The 20,482-nt window shown below is 42.5% G+C and overlaps 1 protein-coding gene across 4 annotated transcripts in view; it reads right to left on the reverse strand.

The window, feature by feature from the left end:
* Positions 1-18,000, reverse strand: part of SNX27 (sorting nexin 27) — a 91,369-nt gene extending 73,369 nt beyond the window's left edge. For 2 of the 4 annotated variants that reach the window (XM_007977186.3, XM_007977187.3), the window contains exon 1: positions 17,308-17,998. In XM_007977186.3, the coding sequence (XP_007975377.1) occupies positions 17,308-17,618 (311 nt within the window). In that variant the 5' untranslated portion in view covers positions 17,619-17,998. Of the gene's footprint in view, positions 1-17,307 lie in introns of all 4 variants that reach the window. The other 2 variants (XM_073008378.1, XM_007977188.3) reach the window with 2 other exon arrangements.
* Between the last annotated feature and the right edge of the window lie 2,482 nt (positions 18,001-20,482).

The raw sequence follows: 20,482 nt of genomic DNA on the forward strand, positions 1-20,482 counted from the left end.
ATTAAGAGAATGAAAAAACAAAACAGACTAGGAGAAAATATTTGCAAAACACGTATCTGATAAAAGACTTGTATCCAAAATATACAAAGAGCTATTAAAACTCAACAATAAGAAAACAAACAACCCAATTTAAAAATGGGCAAAATATCTGGACAGATACCTCACCAAAGAAGACATACAGATGGCAAATAAGCAAATAAGATGCTCAATATCATTCATCATCAGGGAACTGCAAATGAAAACAAGATACCACTACACACCTATTAGAATGCCTAAAATCAAAAAAACTGATAATACCAAATACCAAATGCTGGTGAGAACGTGGAGCAACAGCAATCCTCATTCACTGCTGGTGGGAATACAAAATGATACAGTCACTTTGGAAGACAGTTTGGCAACTTTTTACAGTCTTTTTTTTTTTTTTTTTTTTGAGACAGAGTCTTGCTCTGTCGCCCAGGCTGGAGTGCTGTGGCCGGATCTCAGCTCACTGCAAGCTCCGCCTCCCGGGTTCACGCCATTCTCCTGCCTCAGCCTCCCAAGTAGCTGGGACTACAGGCGCCCGCCACCGCGCCCGGCTAGTTTTTTGTATTTTTTTTAGTAGAGACAGGGTTTCACCGTGTTAGCCAGGATGGTCTCAATCTCCTGACCTCGTGATCCGCCCGTCTCGGCCTCCCAAAGTGCTGGGATTACAGGCTTGAGCCACCGCGCCCGGCAACTTTTTACAGTCTTACCGTAAGATCCAGCAATCACATTCCCAGGTATTTACCCAACTGAGTTGAAAACTTACATCTACACAAAAACTAGCACATAAATAAATGTTTATAGCAGCTTTATTAATAATTGCCAAAAAACTGTAAGTAACCAAGATGTCCTTCAATAGATGAATAAACAATCTGTGGAACAGCCACACAGTTGAGTATTATGCCTCTAAAAGAAGAAATGAGCTACTAAGCCATGAAAAGGTCGGACACAGTGGCTCACGCCTGTATTCCCAGCACTTTGGGAGGCCAAAATGGGCGTTTCACCTGAGGTCAGGAGTTTGAGACCAGTCTGGCCAATACGGTGAAACCCCATCACTACTAAAAATACAAAAATTAGCTGGGCATGGTGGCGGGCACCTGTAATCCCAGCTACTCAAGAGGCTGAGGCAGGAGAACTGCTTGAACCCAGGAGGTGTAGGTTACAGTGAGTCAAGATTGTACCACTGCATTCCAGCCTAGGCGACAGAGTGAGACTCCATCTAAAAAAAAAAAAAAAAAAATGGTCATGAAAAGACATGCAGGAACCTTAAGTCCATGTTGCTAAGGGAAAGAAGCCAGTCTGAAAGGCTACTATATATGTATGATTCCAATTATATGACATTCCAGAAAAGGCAAAGATCAGTGGTTACCAGGGGCCTGTGGAGAAGACAAGGATGAATTAGTGAAGCACAGGGAATTTTCAGGGTAGTGAAATTATTCTGTATGATACTGTAATGGTGCATATATGACATAATGAATTTGTCAAACTATACAGAACTTTATAGAACAAAGAGTGAACCTTGGCCAGGGGCAGTGGCTTACATCTGTAACCCTAGCACTTTGGGAAGCCAGAGCGGGTTAACTGCTTGAGCCCAGGAGTTCGAGACCAGCCTGGGCATCATGGCGAAACCCCATTAAAAAAAAGAAAAAGAGTGAACCTTAATATATGTAAATATTTTAAAAATCAGTTAGGAGGTTGGAAGAATCCCAGACTGTGACAAGAGAACCTAACGGTACTTCAAAGGTATTTTTAAAAACCTCACTCAAGTGAGTGGAGGAAAAGTTATGGATCTAAGTGACTGAAAATGAAAAGAGTCTATAAAACTAAAGGCAAAAGGGACTACCAACAAGTACTGTAGTTTAGTCAATAAAGTTGTTTTCCACGAGGGTACTCGTTAACAATTCTGATACTGCAAACAAGCGTACTGGAATTGAACAATTAAGTAAATGGGTGGCAGATGGGAGAAGCCCAGTTTCTCACTGTGGGAATGGAAATTCACAGAAGATCGGCAAGGGGAGGAGGCTAGAATAATCCATGTGGTAATGCAGCAGAGATGGAGAATCAGAACTCATGTTTAATTTAATATAATACAGAGGGTTACAGAGAGAAGTATTTATAGATATGTATATACACAAGAGTTAATATACACACATAAATTTCTTTGCTGTCAGCCAAAATGGCCTAAAAGAAACCACACCCTAATGCCCAGAATGCCCAGATCTTGGTCTGTAAAACCAATAAAGGAACCAGGGACTTTTAAATAAATGGCTGATTCTAGGACTACAGCAGGAAATATACAAGATGAGCCTGGAGTACTTTACAGTATTAGAAAACAAAACAAAAACTATCTTGCCTCTCTTCAGTCATGATTTAGTGTAACTGCTGTCCAGCCTTAGCAACTGCCTAAATACAAATGAGCAGAAAACAACAACCTCAAAGTTATAGGGCCCAAAATTTCAATCAATTTCAGTTTTCTCTTCTTGATTTTATTTTTATTTATTTATTTATTGAGATGGAGTCTTGCTCTGTCACCCAGGCTAGAGTGCAGTGGTGTGATCTCAGCTTACTGCAACCTCCACCTCCCAAGTTCAAGTGGTTCTCCTGCCTCAGCATCCCAAGTAAATGAGACTACAGGTGCACACCACCATGCGCAGCTAATTTTTGTATTTTCAGTAGAGACGGGGTTTCACCATGTTGGCCAGGATGGTCTTGATCTCTTGAATCTCATGATAAAACAGTATTCTCTTCTCGATTTTTAAAACCATTATCATAAAACATTCTTTTAATGCAATAATTCTGACAAATTATTCTTTGTTAGTAAAAGACAACGTAAAAGACAATATAAAAGACAATATAAAAGTGTCTTGGCTCAAAATAAGACCAAAAATAAAAACAAACCAAAAAAACCTTCATTTAATTCTAATTAGGTCTCATCTTTGACAAATATTGGGGAAAACAAACAAACAAACAAAATGTTAATTACATACAGACCAAATTGAACAAATTTCTGGGATTCTATGGAGAGAGCCTTACTTCTCAAATCCTTTGGTACCTTTTTTAAGTATGAAAAGTAAGATTCAGTCTTTTTTATTTTTATTTTTTTTGAGACAGAGTCTCACTCTGTCACCCAGGCTGGAATACAGTGACGCGATCTCGGCTCACTGCAAGCTCCGCCTCCAGGGTTCACACCATTCTCCTGCCTCAGCCTCCCGAGTAGCTGGGATTACAGGTGCCCGCCAGCACCCCAGATAATTTTTTGTATTTTTAGTAGAGACAGGGTTTCACTGTGTTTGTCAGGATGGTCTCAATCTTCTGACCTTATGATCTGCCCGCCTCGGCCTCCCAAAGTGCTGGGATTACAGGCGTGAGCCACTGCGTCCAGCCCAATCTTTTTTTTTTTTTTTTTTTTTTTTTTTTGAGACACAGTCTCACTCTGTTGCCCAAGCTCTGGAGTGCAGTGGCCTGATCTCAGCTCACTACAACCTCTGCCTCCCAGGCTCAAGCAATTCTCCTGCCTCAGCCTCCCGAGCAGGAGGGATTACAGGTGTGTGCCACCTCACCCAGCTTTTTTATTTTTTTTGACAGAGTCTCACTCTGTTGCCCAGGATGGAGTGCACTGGCGTGGTCTTGACTCACTGCAACTTCCACTGCCCAGGTTCAAGTGATTCTCCAGCTAATTTTTGTGTTTTTAGTAGAGACAGGGGTTTCACCATGTTGGTCAGGCTGGTCTTCAACTCATGACCTCAAGTGGTCTGTCCCTTTGGCCTCCCAAAGCGCTCAGATTACAGGCATGAGCCACCGTGCCCGGCCAGATTCAACCTTTATACCAATATTTTTTATTTATATATATATATATATATATATATATATATATTTTTTTTTTTTTTTTTTTTTTTTTTTTTTTTTTTGAGACGGAGTCTTGCTCTGTCGCCCAGGCTGGAGTGCAGTGGCCGGATCTCAGCTCACTGCAAGCTCCGCCTCCTGGGTTCAAGCGATTCTCCTGCCTCAGCCTCCCAAGTAGTTAGGATTACAGGTGCCCGCCACCACACCTGACTAATTTTTGTATTTTTAGTGAAAACAGGGTTTCACCATGTTGGCCAGGCTGGTCTCAAACCCCTGACCTCAAGTGATCTGCCCCTTTGGCCTCCCAAAGTACTGGGATTACAGACATGAGACATAGCACCCAGCCTATACCAGTATTTTTAAAGCACCTACGTTCAAAAATTTAACACTGGGCAAAAGGGCAAATAAAGTTTGCCCCTGGCAAAGTTGAGAAACTGAGAAATATGTTAATTGGCATCTGGTCTTCCCAAAAAGGAAAAAAAAGAATAAACAACTTGTCAAACAAGCTGCTTACCATTACTGGGTCTTTTTACCTTTGACTGGGTGTTCTAGTTACAAAGAATGCTGCCTGAGGCAGAAAAAGTACAAATAAGACTCATCTGTTCTTCAACCTTAATATCTCCAGCCAGAAGTAACACGAGTTTATTACTGGGGAAAAAAGAATTATAGAGTCCTCAAACCTTCTAACTCCGAGGCAATCAGTATACAAATATAATCAGGTAGATTTATTTCTAAATAAATGAATCATATTTGTCATTCAGAGAAAAAAAAGTATAATAAAGCTTAAGGATTTAAGATATTTAAAAAATAAATATAAAAATATAATCAAGCTGACCGGGCGTGGTGGCTCATGCCTGTAATCCCAGCACTTTGGGAAGCTGAGGCCGGTGGATCACCTGAGGTCAGGAATTCGAGACCAACCTGATCAATATGGTGAAACTCCATCTCTATTAAAAATACAAAAATTAGCCGGGCGTGGTGGCAGGTGCCTATAGTCCCTGCTACTCGAGAGGCTGAGACAAGAGAATTGCTCGAACCCAGAAGGTGGAGGTTGCAATGAGCTGAGATTGTGCCACTGCATTCCAGCCTGGGCGACAGAGTAAGACTCTGTCTCAAAAAAAAAAAAAAAAAAAATCAAGCTATTCAGAAAAAAAAAAAAAAGCTCATTTGTTATCTGATCATTACCTGTAAAGCCAATGTAACCACTTGTCACCAAGAATAAAAACAAACTTGTCCATTTCCCTCTTAGTAGAATACAAAATTCCAGTCAGAATTTTAGGCCAGGTGAGGTAGCTCACTCCTGTAATCCCAACACTTTGGGAGGCCAAGGCGAGAGGATGGCTTGAGCCCAGGAGTTTGAGACCAGCCTGGGGAACATAGCAAGACCCTAACTTTACAAAAAAAAATTTAAAAATTAGCTGTGCATGGTGGCACACGCCCACAGTCCCAGTTACTCAGGAGGCTGAAGCAGAAGGATCACTTGCACTTGAGCCCAGGAGATCAACAGCTGCAGTGAGTTATGATTGTGCCACTGCACACCAGCGTGGGCGAAAGAGTGATACCTTGTCTCTGAAATAAATAAATAAATAATTTTTTTTTTTTAATGTAAGCACACTGTCTTTATCATATGTGAGAGGCTAAAGAATTACCAGTGAGGTCTTAAAGTAAGTTCTGATGCTCCAAAAATATACAACACTGATTTATTTTGTCTGGACAGGATTTTTTTTCATTTTTATCTTTAAAAACTTGATCAGTACAGAGCAACCCTACAGTTCTATCCTATCATAGGGTGGACATGACAATGGGTTACTTCTTTGTACTGGAGGACAATAAATGTTAGAAATGGGAAAGGGTCAGGTGCGGTGGCTCACGCTGATAATCCCAGCACTTTGGGAGGCCGAGGCAGGAGGATCATTTGAATCCACAAGTTCAAAACCAGTCAGGGCAACAAAGTGGGACCCTGTCTCTACAAAAATAAAAATAAAAATTAGGTTGGGAGTGATGGCTCATGCCTGTAATCTCAGCATTTTGGGAAGCCAAGGCGGGTGGATCACTGAGGTCAGGAGTTCGAGATCAGACTGGCCAACATAGTGAAACCCCATCTCTATTAAAAAATACAAAATGGTCTGGGCATGGTAGCTCACGCCTGTAATCCCAGCACTTTGGGAGGCCAAGATGGGTGGATCACGAGGTCAGAAGTTCGAGACCATCCTGGCTAACAAGGTGAAACCCCGTCTCTACTAAAAATACAAAAAATTAGCCAAGTGTGATGGCATGCACCTGTAGTCCCAACTACTCGGGAGGCTAAGGCAGGAGAATCACTTGAACTCAGGAGGCAGAGGTTGCAATGAGCCAAAATCGTGCCACTGCACTCCAGTCTGGGTGACAGCGAGACTCCATCTCAAAAAAAATACATATATATATATATATATATATATATATATATATATATATTAGCCGGGTATGGTAGCATGCGCCTGTAATCCTAGCTACTTAGGAGGCTGAGGCAGGATAATTGCTTGGACCTGGGAGGTAGAGGTTGCAATGAGCTGAGATCATACCACTGCACTCCAGCCTGGGTGACAGGGCAAGACTCTGTTTCAAAAAAAATAAGTAAATAAAATAAACAAATAATATAAACATTAGCCAGGTGTAGTAGCACATGCAAGTCATCCCAGCTACTTGGGAGGCTGAGGTGGGAGAATCCCTTGAGTCCAGGAGGTCGTGGCTTCAGTGAGCTGTGATTGCACCACTACACTCCAGCCTGGGCAAGAAAAATAAATTAAATTTAAATTTTAAAAAAAAGTAAAGGGAAAGAAAGTTGCTAATAGCCATGATGATTTTCCTAAAGTAACTCATTTTCCTCCTACACATTTCTGAGGAGCCCCCCACTCAGTTGTTCACCACCAAAACACAACTAGTCCTAAATCATTTCCCAACACCAACTCAGTGTTTGAGAGCTGCTACATTTTGAATCATTGTCAACATGACCAATTTAAATGCTACCCTCAAGTGATTTTGACTTGGTATACTGACCACAGTGAAAGTTAATTAAAGAATAAAATATACTTGTTTTATCAATAACCTTGGTTTGCAAGTCAGGTAAATCATCAAAGGAAAAAAAATCTTGATTTTTTTGAAGTTCTATTTCACTACTAATTCTGAATTACTACATAATGTAATTAAAAGCATGATTCCTCATGTGATCTGGTAAATTTGTTCTGGGGCTGCAACCTGCATTCTGAATCTCAACCACCCATTTCCTGTACATTCAATTAATCCCAAGTGGTCCTGTACATGAATGTGAATAGATAGTATAATCTATCATGACAACTGAAAAAAACAGCTGAAATACCTTCATTTATGAAAGACAGTCTTTACAAATTAGCAACGAGATAAACTTTTGAAGGGATGACCCTTTGACGATCAAATACCATCTTTTAATCCCAGTTAAATTTGAGCAATTTCTTTTGGAAATGAGAAACACAGACTACAGTTTCTGTAAGTCTGTAGTCCATTCCAACATATTCAAAGAGAAGAAAGGTACAGTCGGACCTTTTCCAAATCAGGAATATAAAAGATAACTGGGTAGGACAGGGAAATCTAAAATAATCTACTAGCACATAACTCACAAAGGAAACTTCAGTGTCACATTTCCTTGATACAAAACATGAGGTAGAGAGAACAAAACTCATTGCTGTTTCCAAGTAAAGACAGAGGCAGGAACAAATGTTCTAGATGATTAAACTGACCAGCAAAAGAAATAGAAAAAGTTTCCAAAATTTTCAGAGGCCATCGTGTTTTCCAAGATCTCCAAATATTCATTTAATCAATCTCCTAATTTTTAAAACATAATATATAAATATAAATAAAAGTAGATAGACACATAGATATAAAAGTACTGTGGTGTTTATGGGGGGAAGAGACAACCTTCCTAGTTAATAATCTTATTGAAAGTTCTGCGAGAGTATTCAGCCTCTTGAAAGCAGCTGGGAGAGCATGCACCAGAGCAGCTGACTCTCTGCAGATTGCCTGTACTTTTCCAGAGGGAAGTAAGCTAATTCCTTGTGGATCAAGTCCGTAGAAAACATAGGCCTATCATTCTGGTCTTGCTCTGAGGTTTGACACAAGAATCTAAAAAGTTTCAGATAGCTTAAGCAAAAACAGACCATTTCTTAAAAGATGTTTTCATATCAATGGAAGTTCACTGAGGAAGTACACATAAGAGTACTCAAATACAACTCCTTATTCAGCAACTCAATACCTTACGGAGACGCACATTTCCTCAACTATTATGAGAACCTTATTTAGTTGGCAGGGAGCAATAAATAATAAACAAGAGACTACACACATACTACCTAGCATTTGACTAATATCATATCACAAAATTTAACCTGGAGTACTAATATTATGAAAGAAAGCAAAAATTCACTTCGTGGTCACCACCAAGTCTTAAACTTATTTGAAGGAGCTTCACAGGAATTTTCATTTTGAAGGGAGATATTAAGTGTAAACTTTAGTACCACATTAATCCCCTGTCTTCAGTCCCCTCAGCTCCAACATGCTGTATGCCAAAATAAAAGATTTAAATTAAAAGAAACATCTTTGGCCGGGCGCAGTGGCTCATGCCTGTAATACTTTGGGAGGCCGAGGTGGGTGAATCATGAGGTCAGGAGTTCAAGACCAGTCTGGCCAGCATGGTGAAACCCGGTCTCTACTAAAAATACAAAAAATCAGCCAGGCATGGTGGTGCACACCTGTAATCCCCAGTTACTCAGGAGGCTAAGGCAGGAGAATTGCTTGAACCTGGGAGGCTAAGGTTGCAGTGAGCAGAGATTGTGCCACTGCTCTCCAGCCTGGGCGACAGAGCAAGACTCCGTCTCAAAAAAAAAAAAAAGGCAGCATCTCCAAATCAGAGGAACAGACTTGGAGCTTGGAGGAAAGTACAGCTAGAATAGAACAGGCCTGTAGCACACAAGGATGACAGTTATCAACTGTAAATACAACAGTAAGTATAGTCATTTAAAACATAAGAGAGAGAAAGGATAACTGAGAAGCCGGATTCGATCGTGAAATAAAATACATACACAAGTTAAAGACAACCAGCTCCTCACCAGCTGTTCCCAGTTCTGGGTGTCAGAGCTTAGTTGTTCTCAGTTCCCTTCTTTATATAGTACAAGACAGTTCAAAAGACTAGATGCTCTGAAATTATTCTAATTCTAATAGTGATTTTCCTCTTTCACCTGGGAAAAGTTATTCAACCTCTTCTGGTAAATAATTATATAAAACTAAATTCACAGTAAGTTCTGGGTATTAATGCACACACAGCTATATTCTGAGCTCATAAAGAGAAAAAAATCCAAACTTCTTGGGATTACATTCAAAGTCATCTTTTTTAAATCTTACTGCAACCTTCCTTTCTAGTTTCTATTACCACAAATGTCTACAGACAAACAGCAACTTCAAGCCCCTTGCTAGCCTAAGAGCTGTTCACATTTTCCCCTCTTTGGTCACAGTTTTCCTCAACCTATAAAATCCTTGCCCCTTCTCTGAAGTTTTATTTGTTCTTCAATCAAGTTTAAAAGCCTTATATGAGCTGTCTCCCTGCCAGTCTTCTCAGGCATATTCACTCCTTCCTCTATACTTCGATTGTGCTTTTCATTTATCTCTATTACTTCGTCTAGCTTTACACACAGTAAATTGTTTACCTTCCCTACTGCAGTGTAAGCTTCTCAAAGGCAGGGATGCAGAGACCCTGTGACTCATACAAGCCAAGCAGTACTTTATATACAGTGTGTGCTTACTTGTGGAACCAGACTGAGTACGAAGTAATATTTAGCAGGCCAACATCAGGAAAAGTGATGCCCTAAATTACTGTTTTTCAGACAGTGGATCACAACCTAATGAGTTGTGAAATTAATATACCAGGCCACTACCAGCACTCAAAAAAACAAACAAACAAACTCAAATACGAACAAACTAAAAAATACCAGAGTGGGCCTGGCACGGTGGCTCACACCTGTAATCCCAGCACTTTGGGAGGCCGAGGCAAGTGGATCACTTCAGCCCAGGAATCTCAGATCAGCCTGGGCAACATGGTGAAACCCTGTTTCTACAAAAAATACAAAAAATTAGCTGGGCATGGTGGCATGTGCCTATGGTCCCAGTTTTCTGGGAAGCTAAGGTGGGAGGAAAAAAGAAACCAAAAAGAAACTGTATTTACTGGTATCATGCACTCTGGTGTTTGGTTTTGTTTTAGAGACAGGGTCTCACTCTGTCTCCCAGGCTTGAGTTCAGTGATGTGATCATGGCTCATTGCAGCCTCAACATGCCAGGCTCAAGCAATCCTCCCACCTCAGCCTCCTGAGAAGCTGGGACTATAGGCACATGTCACCACATGTGGCTAACTTTTGTATTTTTGGCAGAGACGAGGTTTCACCATGTTGCCCAGGCCGGTTTCAAACTCCTGAGCTCAAGTGATCCGCCCACCTCGGCTTCCCAAAATGCTGGGATTACAGGTGTGAGACACCGTGCCTGGTCAGTAAATATAATTTTTGTGAAGCTTATTTCAGGTGTGTTTTTTTGGTTTTTTTTTTTTTTTTTTTTTTTGCATATATATTGGGTTGTAATGTAAAATGTATCTCTTACTATGAGTTGCAATTTTTTTAAAGATATTTTAAAACTGCCTAAAATTTTTTTCCAAATGTGGGCTGAACTGTACCAACCCATCCATGGGCTCTTACTGGATTGCCCAAGAAACACAGAAAACACCTATATTATAGCTGAGGTGGAAGAAAAGAATGAACTTAACTGGCTCTAACCTAAACTACCACAATATCCTTTTGTCAGCAATGCCATCATCTAATGAATGAACTTGCCACAGATTATGCTCAAAAAGCACTTTCCAGTGATCATAAATTGTTAAGTGTCTGCTTGTCAATTAAGTCTCTTTGCTTATCTACAAGGTCATAAGAATTATTCCCAATGGGACTTATCTTGAAAAATAATTATCCTTGAGAGTATGGTAACAGGTCCTCATCTGAAATAAACTGGTCAGTGGTGGATGGAAAGAGAACTGTTCTTCACAATAATTTAAAAGACCCAGACAAATCGTTACGCTACTAATAAAATATACTTTCCTGGTTACAGCAATCTGTGGAAGTGATTTCTGAGGGGAAGGTAATGCTATTTTCAAATTTAGTTTTATTTGTTTGCAACCTCAACTACCTGTGAAATTAAAAGGAATTTAAAAATGATTGTTCTGCTGTCTTCACTGATAACCAACAGGGTAAAGATAGCAAAAATAAAGGCAAAGAATGCCTGCTTTAGTCCCCTGTCTCTCTTCCAATTTAACAATGGGTAATAGTGGGTAAATATAGATATAAAATAGTTACAGTTCACAATAGTAGAACCAAAGTTCAACCGCTATTGAAGTTTATATGAATGTAACTGAATTCTAAATTATTAGCAAGGTGCTCAAGCCTGTAATGCCAGCAGTTTAGGAGGCCAAAGTGGGCAGATCACTTGAGGCCAGGGGTTCAAGACCACACTGGGCAAAATGGCGACCCCATCTCTACAAAAAAAAAAAAAAAAAAAAGGACGAAAAAATTAGCTAGGTGTGGTAGTGCAAGCCTGCAGTCCCAGCTACTCGGAAGGCTGAGGTGGGAGGATCACTTGAGCCCAGAATTCAAGTACGGCCTGGGCAACATAGTGAGACTCCTATCTCTTTAAAAGAAAAAAAAAAAGCTGTAAAAAGAGAGAAAATAGTCAAGATCTAGAATCCAAAGATCTGGATTTAATTCTGGTTGCCATTCATTGGTACAACACTCAGTTTCCATTTCCTCTCTAATAAAATAGGGATAATACTCATATATTCATTTGGCAAGTATTTATTTTTTTGTTTTTTTCTTTTACCTTTTTTTTTTTTTGAGACGGAGTCTCGCTCTGTCACCCAGGCTGGAGTGCAGTGGCACGATCTCGGCTCACTGCAAGCTCCGCCTCCCAGGTTCACGCCATTCTCCTGCCTCAGCCTCCCAAGAAGCTGGGACTACAGGTGCCCACCACCACACCCAGCTACTTTTTTTGTATTTTTAGTAGAGACAGGGTTTCACCATGTTCGCCAGGATGGTCTCAATCTCCTGACCTCGTGATCCACCTGCCTCAGCCTCCCAAAGTGCTGGGATTACAGGCCTGAGCCACCGCGCCCGGCCTTGGCAAGTATTTATTGAAGAATACTTTCTGTGTGCCACCAGACATTTGGCTAGGGATACAACAAATACATAGTATTTGATGTAGTCCCTGCCCTTGATGAGCTTATAATCTTTCTACCTCACAGGGCTATGTGAAGATCAGAGGTAAAAACACTACAAACTGGATGGGTGCAGTGGCTCATGCCTGTAATCCCAGCACTTTGGGAGGCGGAGGTGGGCTGATCACCTGAGGTCGGGAGTTCGAGACCAGCCTGGCCTGACCAACATGGAGAAACCCCATCTCTACTAAAAACACAAAAATTTTATGGGTGTGGTGGCACATGCCTGTAATCCAAGCTACTTGGGAGGCTGAGGCAAGGGAATCTCTTGAACCCGGGAGGCGAAGGTTGCAGTGAGCCGAGACTATGCCACTGCACTCTAGCCTGGGCAACAAGAGTGAAACTCTGTCTCTAAATAAATAAATAAATAAAACTACAAACTATAACACACTATACACACTGCAAAGCAGTAAAATAACTATTATAACTATTAATATTAACTTGCTCTACCTCTTAACCATCCCATCTTTATTTCAAGAGCTTAGCAAGATCCAATAAATAAAGTATAGATGATCAGATAGAACAGTTAGTATTAAACTGATTTTCCACTTAGGTTGGAATTTGAGAGCCGAACAATTCACTATTTGTTGGTATAGCCTTAGCTCATTACTCTCAATATAATCATGAAAATAAAATGAACTGATTATCCAAGGCCTACAACCTACTGCATCACCCTGGGCATGTAACTGGGTATGTGGGTTGCATTACCCATACCTGGCAAAGGAGTAAAAAAATAAAGATTTCTAGGCCCTATGAAAGATCTACTGAACCATAACCCTTAAAAGGTGAGCCTGAGAATCTGTACTTTTGATAAGCACACCCAAGTGCTTCTTATGTACCCTAAAGCCTGAGAACCGCTGCCATAAAAATTTCCTTTGATCAATAACCATGATTTGGTTATTTCAAACATTACCAAAATCTACCTAGAAAGTATCAGCGAAACAGAATTCAGTTACAATTGAGACAGCAGCTCTTGAGACAGTACTTAGTCTGTGTTACATGACTCACACTTAACTCATAAAAATACTTCTTGTGGCACCAGTCTCTTTATTCATTTTCAGACTCTCACATAAAATGAAGTTAAAAAACTGACTTTCAAAAAACAAATTGATATACACAGTTTTAATTTATCGTATGACTTTAATGAGGGAAAGCTGATGGGTCTATTATCTGGTGGCTATCAAGGAGGAAAGCATATACACTGACTAGCATAAATATATCATGATTCTGAATGCTTGCAAGCCAATCTTAGTGGTCCATGCTTAAACTAATCCCTGAAAAATACAGACAGTTTTATATCTACATCCACTGCACACTAAAACCTTCCAGCAGCATCTCTCAAGAAATCAATCAAGAGTCCTTGGAACTACTTTAACCTTAAGAAAATTAACCTGAAGTCAAATGTTACTTCGCATACTATATAATTAGTGCAAAGACATATTTATTTTGGTTCTGTTTGTTGAAAGCATTCTTTACTCATTAGCCTCCAGGTACAAACACATCAAAGGGAAAACACTCAGTATATGTTACACTGGGAAAAATTACAAGGTGGAAACCAGCATTGCTAGTCAAAAAAACTTTCCATCTGCAGTAAAATTTAGAGCCCAGAGGGCTTGTTCATACTGCAGTACCAAGCTCTGTTAGAATCTAGACGTCTAGTTTTGAAAGGAGAAAGGGCAAACTGAACCATATGGGTTCCAATTTAGTTTCAGGACTAAAGATTAGGACAGAGCCTTGGTAAGCCTTTCTTTGTGTTTAAAAGAAACACAAAGAAACTGATGCTCTTACTTGTGTCCAAGTTTGTATGCCCTTAAAAGTTACTCTGTTCTTTCACATCTCTGTCAGTTGTCCAAACAAGTGAATTATAAAAACAATTTGTAAACACAATAGAAGAATCTAAAATAGGGAAAAGTCTTAAATAGCAATTACCAAGGTCCAAACGTTCACCTATGACTTGATATAAACTATATCCACACAATGATAATCCACCTATCCCTAATTCTGATCCCACCTGGCTCTTAATCAACATGCAAAGCTTTCCTGGGACAATAGAGGTAAACTTTAAGAACTTGGAGGACAGACAACAGCTCTAAGGAGTACTGCCTAAAAAAATGCTTTAGGAAAATTAGCATCCATCTAACCAAGATCAAGACAAGTAGCAGGCACAGATATCCCTCAAGAACCACATCTATTGCATTGCTAATTTCCCCTCACTTGAAACCCTAAAGAGAAGGCACAGACTATCGAAGAAAGGAAGAAAAGAGAAAGACACTGTATAGTTGAGTTCTCACAGAATGTACCACTAGCTTGGCTTTGGGCTGTAATTATCATTACTTCCCCTATAGTACCAAAGAAGGTTCAGATAATTTGGAAATCAAAATACATATAGTTGGAAGGGTGAGAAACCAATGCCAGGAAGATTTCTGATTACCACAACCTTCCAGAGAGGTCTTCTAGGCAGAGTATTCTTTTCCCCTGCCCACTAAAAGCAACAAAGTTCTCTACTTACCACAAAGGATGTGCCAAAAAGCAATGTTTTTTCTCTAGAAGGCAAAGATTTTCCAGCTTCCTAATCTGTAACTTGAGCCTAAGGCAAGTCCTTCTACCTTTCCTAGGGGATCATCTGAGGTCTCCTTTACAGTTTATATCTAGGCTCTTGGGCAGAAGCCACAATAAAGGCAAGAAGTCGCTATGTATGTTGGGATGTGTGTACCTGCAAAGATAAATCATGTTAACTATAGTCTGCTACAGAATTACTCTTTTTGATTTAGTTCCTTTAGATCCTGTGAAGAGTAAATAATTTAGAACTTTATCATAAATTCGTAATTGTAAATGCTTTAGTTTTAAATTTAAAAATAAGAAGTTGAGTCCAAAGTTAACTTCCAAAGGGAAAGGAAAATGACAATTCCAAGACCTTCTATTGGAAGAAAACATCAGCCACAAATTTTGAGTTATCTATAAAGAAAATAATTAAGTGCCCAAGTATAAGAAATCTGAAAGTCATTATTGTAATCCCAGCACTTTGGGAGGCCGAGGCGGGCGGATCACCTGAGGTCAGGAGTTTGAGACCAGCCTGGCCAACATGGTGAAACCCCGTCTCTACTAAAAATACAAAATTAGCTGGGCGTGATGGCACATGCCTGTAATCCCAGCTACTCAGGAGGCTGAGGAGGGAGAATAGCTTGAACCTGGGAGGCGGAAGTTGCAGTGAGCCGAGATCACACCACTGCACTCCAGCCTGGGCGATGATCGAAACTCCATCTCAAAAAAAAAAAAAAATTGTGTGTATATATATATACACACATATAGTCAGAGAATACTAGGAATACTAGGAAACAGTACACAGGACATTAATGAAACAGGAAAGCATCTATTTACAGAAAGAACAGAAGAAAGGTATACTGCCTCCAAACACTGGCCTAGGTGAGCAACTATTTTTTTTTTTCAATCAGCTCTCCCAGTTTAAAACCAACTATTTCTTGAGGTAGAAGAGATGAGGAAACAGAATGAGTGGACACCATAGAGTAAGAATGTCAAGGATAAGGGTAGATGGCACGAGATGAGTAAGAAGGAATGGACTTCTCTATAAGGCAGATTTTCAAAAGACTATCCCCTTTGCAAACCTACTGTTTTACAAGAGGTAACTGAAGGTTGTGGAAATTACAATTAAAATAAAATTTATTAAAAAATGAGAATGATTTCACGTGGGCAAATCGAAACATGGAGGGAGAGAGTAAAAGTGTAAAAAAGGAATGCACAACATGTATTCAGTGAGAAGAAACACAGCACTGAAGACTGCTGAGGTGCACGGAGACAATGCGAGCACACACCGCCTGCAAGTCAACCAGCAATCACTATCCGAATTTCAATACAAAGTACAAAAACACAAATGTAACACCTAGATTAGAGTAGTGGAGGAGGTGTGCACAGAGATTGCAAGACAAGGCAGCATCCCGCAAGAGCATGAAGGGATGTGGTGGGGAAGGTGTATGAAGGGGGAGGGACTGCAGCAGGGGGGAGAGGGTGGGCTGCAGCAGCAGAAGGCGCCTTAAAAAAACAGAAGAAAGGAAAAGCAGCCTAGGGGAGAGAAAGACTAGGACAAAGTCAAGTGTGGGATCACAGTAGGACAGAGTAGAAGAGGCAGCAGAGACGGGCATGCCCTAAAAAAGCAGAGCGGTCAAAGACCCAAAAAGGGCTTGAAGTAGTTTGGGAGGAGGAGGAGTGACAAGGGGTCTACCATAAACCTGACTAGAAGGAGGCATGTGTATAGAGCAGGAGTAAAGGCAGGAGGCCAGGGCAGAAATGCTCTCAGTGGGGTGTGCTCTCAGTGGGGTGTGCTGATGGAGACACTAGATTCCAAATTAGGGTGTGATATGGGGGCAACCGAGAAGAGAAACTACAGTGTCAAATCCCACGCCCCCTACCCCAAAGGCATGCAAGGGTCAGAAAGCAAGGTAAACTCTTGGAGTAGAAATACAAAAACGAGGGGAGAAAGGGGGTACACGGTGGGATGGAAAAATTTAGGGGCAGCTTAACCATGAGGAGAGGGTAACTAAGGAAAGAAAAAGGAGTGGAGCGGGGAGGGATGCTGTTTCCGGAGGAAAAGTAGGAGCAGACCAGAGTTCCTGCCTACTTGGTTTGGAGGGCAGAAGGGGCAGTCCACGGGGACGGAGGGGAGTGGTGGAGAACGAAATTGCGATGCTGAAGATGAGAACTTGGGGAGGACACGGTACTGGCTGGATCAGAAAACGAAACGCCGTCAGTAAGGAGCAGATGAGGTTCCTTCTGAGCAAGACGAGGGGGAGTGAGGAGCAGAATGCAGCACGCCAAACGGGAAGGCAAAGGGGCGGAGAAGAGCCCAGAGTAATCGGGGCACAGGGTAGAGCACTGGGGGCGCAAGGGCATCAGCTGGAGACGACGGGGTGGGAGACGGGCGTCGCAGAAGCCCCGGGTCGGGTAGGGGGAGGGCAGCCTACAAGGAGGGGCCCGGCTGCGGAGGCCTGAGGGGCCGGGGTCGCGAGGCCGGCTCGGAGCTCTGGGGAGGTGCGGCCTGGGGGTGACAAGGGTAGCGGGGAGTGCAGGGGCAGGAGGAGGGGCGCGGGGAGGGTGGGGCGGCGGGCACCCCCGATACTCACACCTCCAGGATGCGGTCCCCCTTGCGCACCCCGGCCCGATCGGCCGCCCCCCCGGGCAGCACGGCGCTCACATGCTGCAGCGGCGCGTACAGCTCCCCGTTGATGCTCCGCAGTTGCCCGCCCTCGCTCACTTGGCCCCGCACGTTGAAGCCGTAGCCGGACTCGGACTTGACGATGCGCACGACCCGCGGGCCGCCGCCTCCCCCGCCGCCGTTCCCGGCGCAGTGGAGCCCAGACCCCCCGCCGCCGCCGCCACCTCCGTTCCTGTGAGGGGCTGAGGGGTGAATCCCTTCCCCGTCCTCGTCCGCCATCTTGCGAGCAGGCGAACCGTACCCCCGCCCCCTACGCCTCCAAGGCCTCGCGGCGCGTGCTCGCCCTGCCCGGCAGCCGCACGACCCCCGACGCGCGCGCCCGATCCGCCGGCCGCGGGACCGACTCGGCCAACGAGCTGCTGGTGGTGGGTGAAGAGGAGGCAGGGGGCGGGGGAAAAGCGGACAATTGGGCACCGTGGGGCCTCCTGGGAGATGTAGTTTATGGGCGGCGGGGGCGGGGAGCGGTCTGGGCCCGGGCCTGAGCCGAGGTTATAAGATGCAGTTCGGAGGCAAGGCCTGCCGGGAGTTGTAGTTTATCTTTTATGCTGGGTTAGGAGTTTGATCTGTTGGGTAAGGAGAGTATAACCCAGCACCCAGCGTGGTAAAATGATTCAGTTCTTTTTTTTTTTTTTTTTTTTTGAGACGGAGTCTCGCTGTATCGCCCAGGCTGGAGTGCAGTGGCCGGATCTCAGCTCACTGCAAGCTCCGCCTCCCGGGTTTTTACGCCATTCTCCTGCCTCAGCCTCCCGAGTAGCCGGGACTACAGGCGCCCGCCACCTCGCCCGGCTAGTTTTTTTTTGTCTTTTTTAGTAGAGACGGGGTTTCACCGTGTTAGCCAGGATGGTCTCGAACTCCTGACCTCGTGATCCGCCCGTCTCGGCCTCCCAAAGTGCTGGGATTACAGGCTTGAGCCACCGCGCCCGGCCAATGATTCAGTTCTTGATGCGGACCAAGTTTCCCCCCCTTTCATTTCATAACCTCTAAAAAACAATAATGTTAGAATAACTTAACGTTTATGATTCAACACAGTCTTAAATTATATCAAATCATTTTTTTGCACAGTAACTTATGTGTTGACCAGGGCCCAACAACCTGTAAGGCAACCTGATCACGATTAGCTTCCGTATTTTACGTTATTAGGAAACAAAGAGTGCTAAGAGTCATCCAGCTACTAAGTATCCGGAACTAAGGCCCAGTTATTGTGCAACTTTCTTGTCCTGTATTGCAACTACAGTCATGTGCCACATAAGGACATTTTGGTCTACAATGGACTGCACACACTAGGGAGGCCCCCTAAGATGATAATGGAGCTGAAAAATGTCTATCACCTAGTGATACAGTAGCCACCATAAGGTCATAGCACAACACATTACTCACATGTTTGGGGTGATGCTGGTGTTAACAAACCTGCACTGCCAGTCATATGAAAGTATAGCACATATGATTGTGTACAGTACATAATACTTGATAATGGTAAGAACTATGTTACTAGTTTATGAATTCACTATAGTTTTTATCACTATTTTAGGGTGTACTCCTGCTTTTTTGTTTTTAAGTTAACTGTAAAGCAGCCTCAGTCAGGTCCTTCAGAAGGTATTCTAAGTATTCCAAGTATTGTGGGGTTTTTTCCATGTATTCCAAGTATTGTGTTTTTGTTTTTGTTTTGTTTTGTTTTGTTTGCTTTTTGTTTTTAAGATGGAGTTTCACTCTTATCGCCCAGGCTGGAATGCAATGGCACGATCTCAGCTCACTGCAACCTCTGCCTCCCGGGTTCAAGTGATTCTCCTGCCTCAGCCTCCCAAGTAGCTGGGATTACAGGCGTGCACCACCATGCCTGGCTAGTTTTTTTGTAGTTTTAGTAGACACAGGGTTTCACCATGTTGGCCAAGCTGGTCTCGACTCCTGACCTCAGGTGATCTGCCCACTTCAGCCTCCCAAAGTGCTGGGATTACAGGTGTGAGCCACCGTGCCTATCCCCAATTATTGTTACCATCAGATGACAGCTTTGTGCATGTTATTACCCATGAAGACCTTCCAGTGAGACGAGATGGAGGTGGAAGACAGTGAAATTGATGATCCAGATCTGGTGTAGGCATAGGCTATGTTTGTGTCTTTATTTTTAACCCCCAAAAAAGTTTAAAACATAAAACAAAAAATTGCCTAAATAGAAAAAAGCCTTTGGAATAAAGATATAAAGAAAGAAAATATTTTGTACATCTGTACAATGTGCTTGTGTTTTAAGCTAACTGTTATTACAAAAGAGTCCCCCCACATTTTTAAAGGCTGGGTGTGGTGGCTCATGCCTGTAATACCAGCACTTTGGCAGACCGAGATGGGAGGATTCCTTGAGCCCAGGAGTTCAAGACCAAACTGGGCAACAGAGTGAGACCCCATCTCAACAAACAATAAAAAATTAGCTGGTAACTGGATGCAGTGGCTCACACTTGTAACCCCAACACTTTGGGAGGCCAAGGTGGGTGGATCATGTGAGGTCAGGAGTTCAAGACCAGCCTGGCCAACATGGTGAAACCGTGTCTCTACTAAAACTACAAAAAATTAGCCGAGTGTGGTGGCAGGCACCTGCAATCCCAGCTACTTGGGAGGCTGAGGCAGGGGAATGGCTTGAACCCAGGAGGCAGAGGTTGCAGTGAGCCAAGATTTCACCGTTGCATTCCAGCCTGGGCGACAGAGCGAAACTCTATCTTTAAAAAAAAAAAAAAAAAAAACTAGCTGAGCATGATGGCACATGCCTGTAGTCCCAGCTGCTTGGGAGGTTTAGGTGAGAGGATCGCTTGAGCCCAGGAGGTCAAGGCTGCAGAGAGCTGAGATCACACCACTGCACTCCAGCCTGAGCATCAGAGTGAGATCCTGTCTCAAAAAAAAAAAAAAAAAGAGAGATCTCACAAAATATGGGGTGAGAACTCAAAGTCATTATAATTAGAACATAAAAATGTGACCTTATTTTACAACCAAGCTAATGAAGAAGGATCTTGATTAGTTACACAATAAAGTTGGAATAAGAGTTTTGTTCCAAAACGGTAGTGGCATTTGGATTGAACATGAATCATTTGGTTTGAACTGAG

The sequence above is a fragment of the Chlorocebus sabaeus genome, chromosome 20 (genome assembly GCF_047675955.1).
Source record: "Chlorocebus sabaeus isolate Y175 chromosome 20, mChlSab1.0.hap1, whole genome shotgun sequence".
NCBI classification, from domain to species: Eukaryota; Metazoa; Chordata; class Mammalia; order Primates; family Cercopithecidae; genus Chlorocebus; species Chlorocebus sabaeus.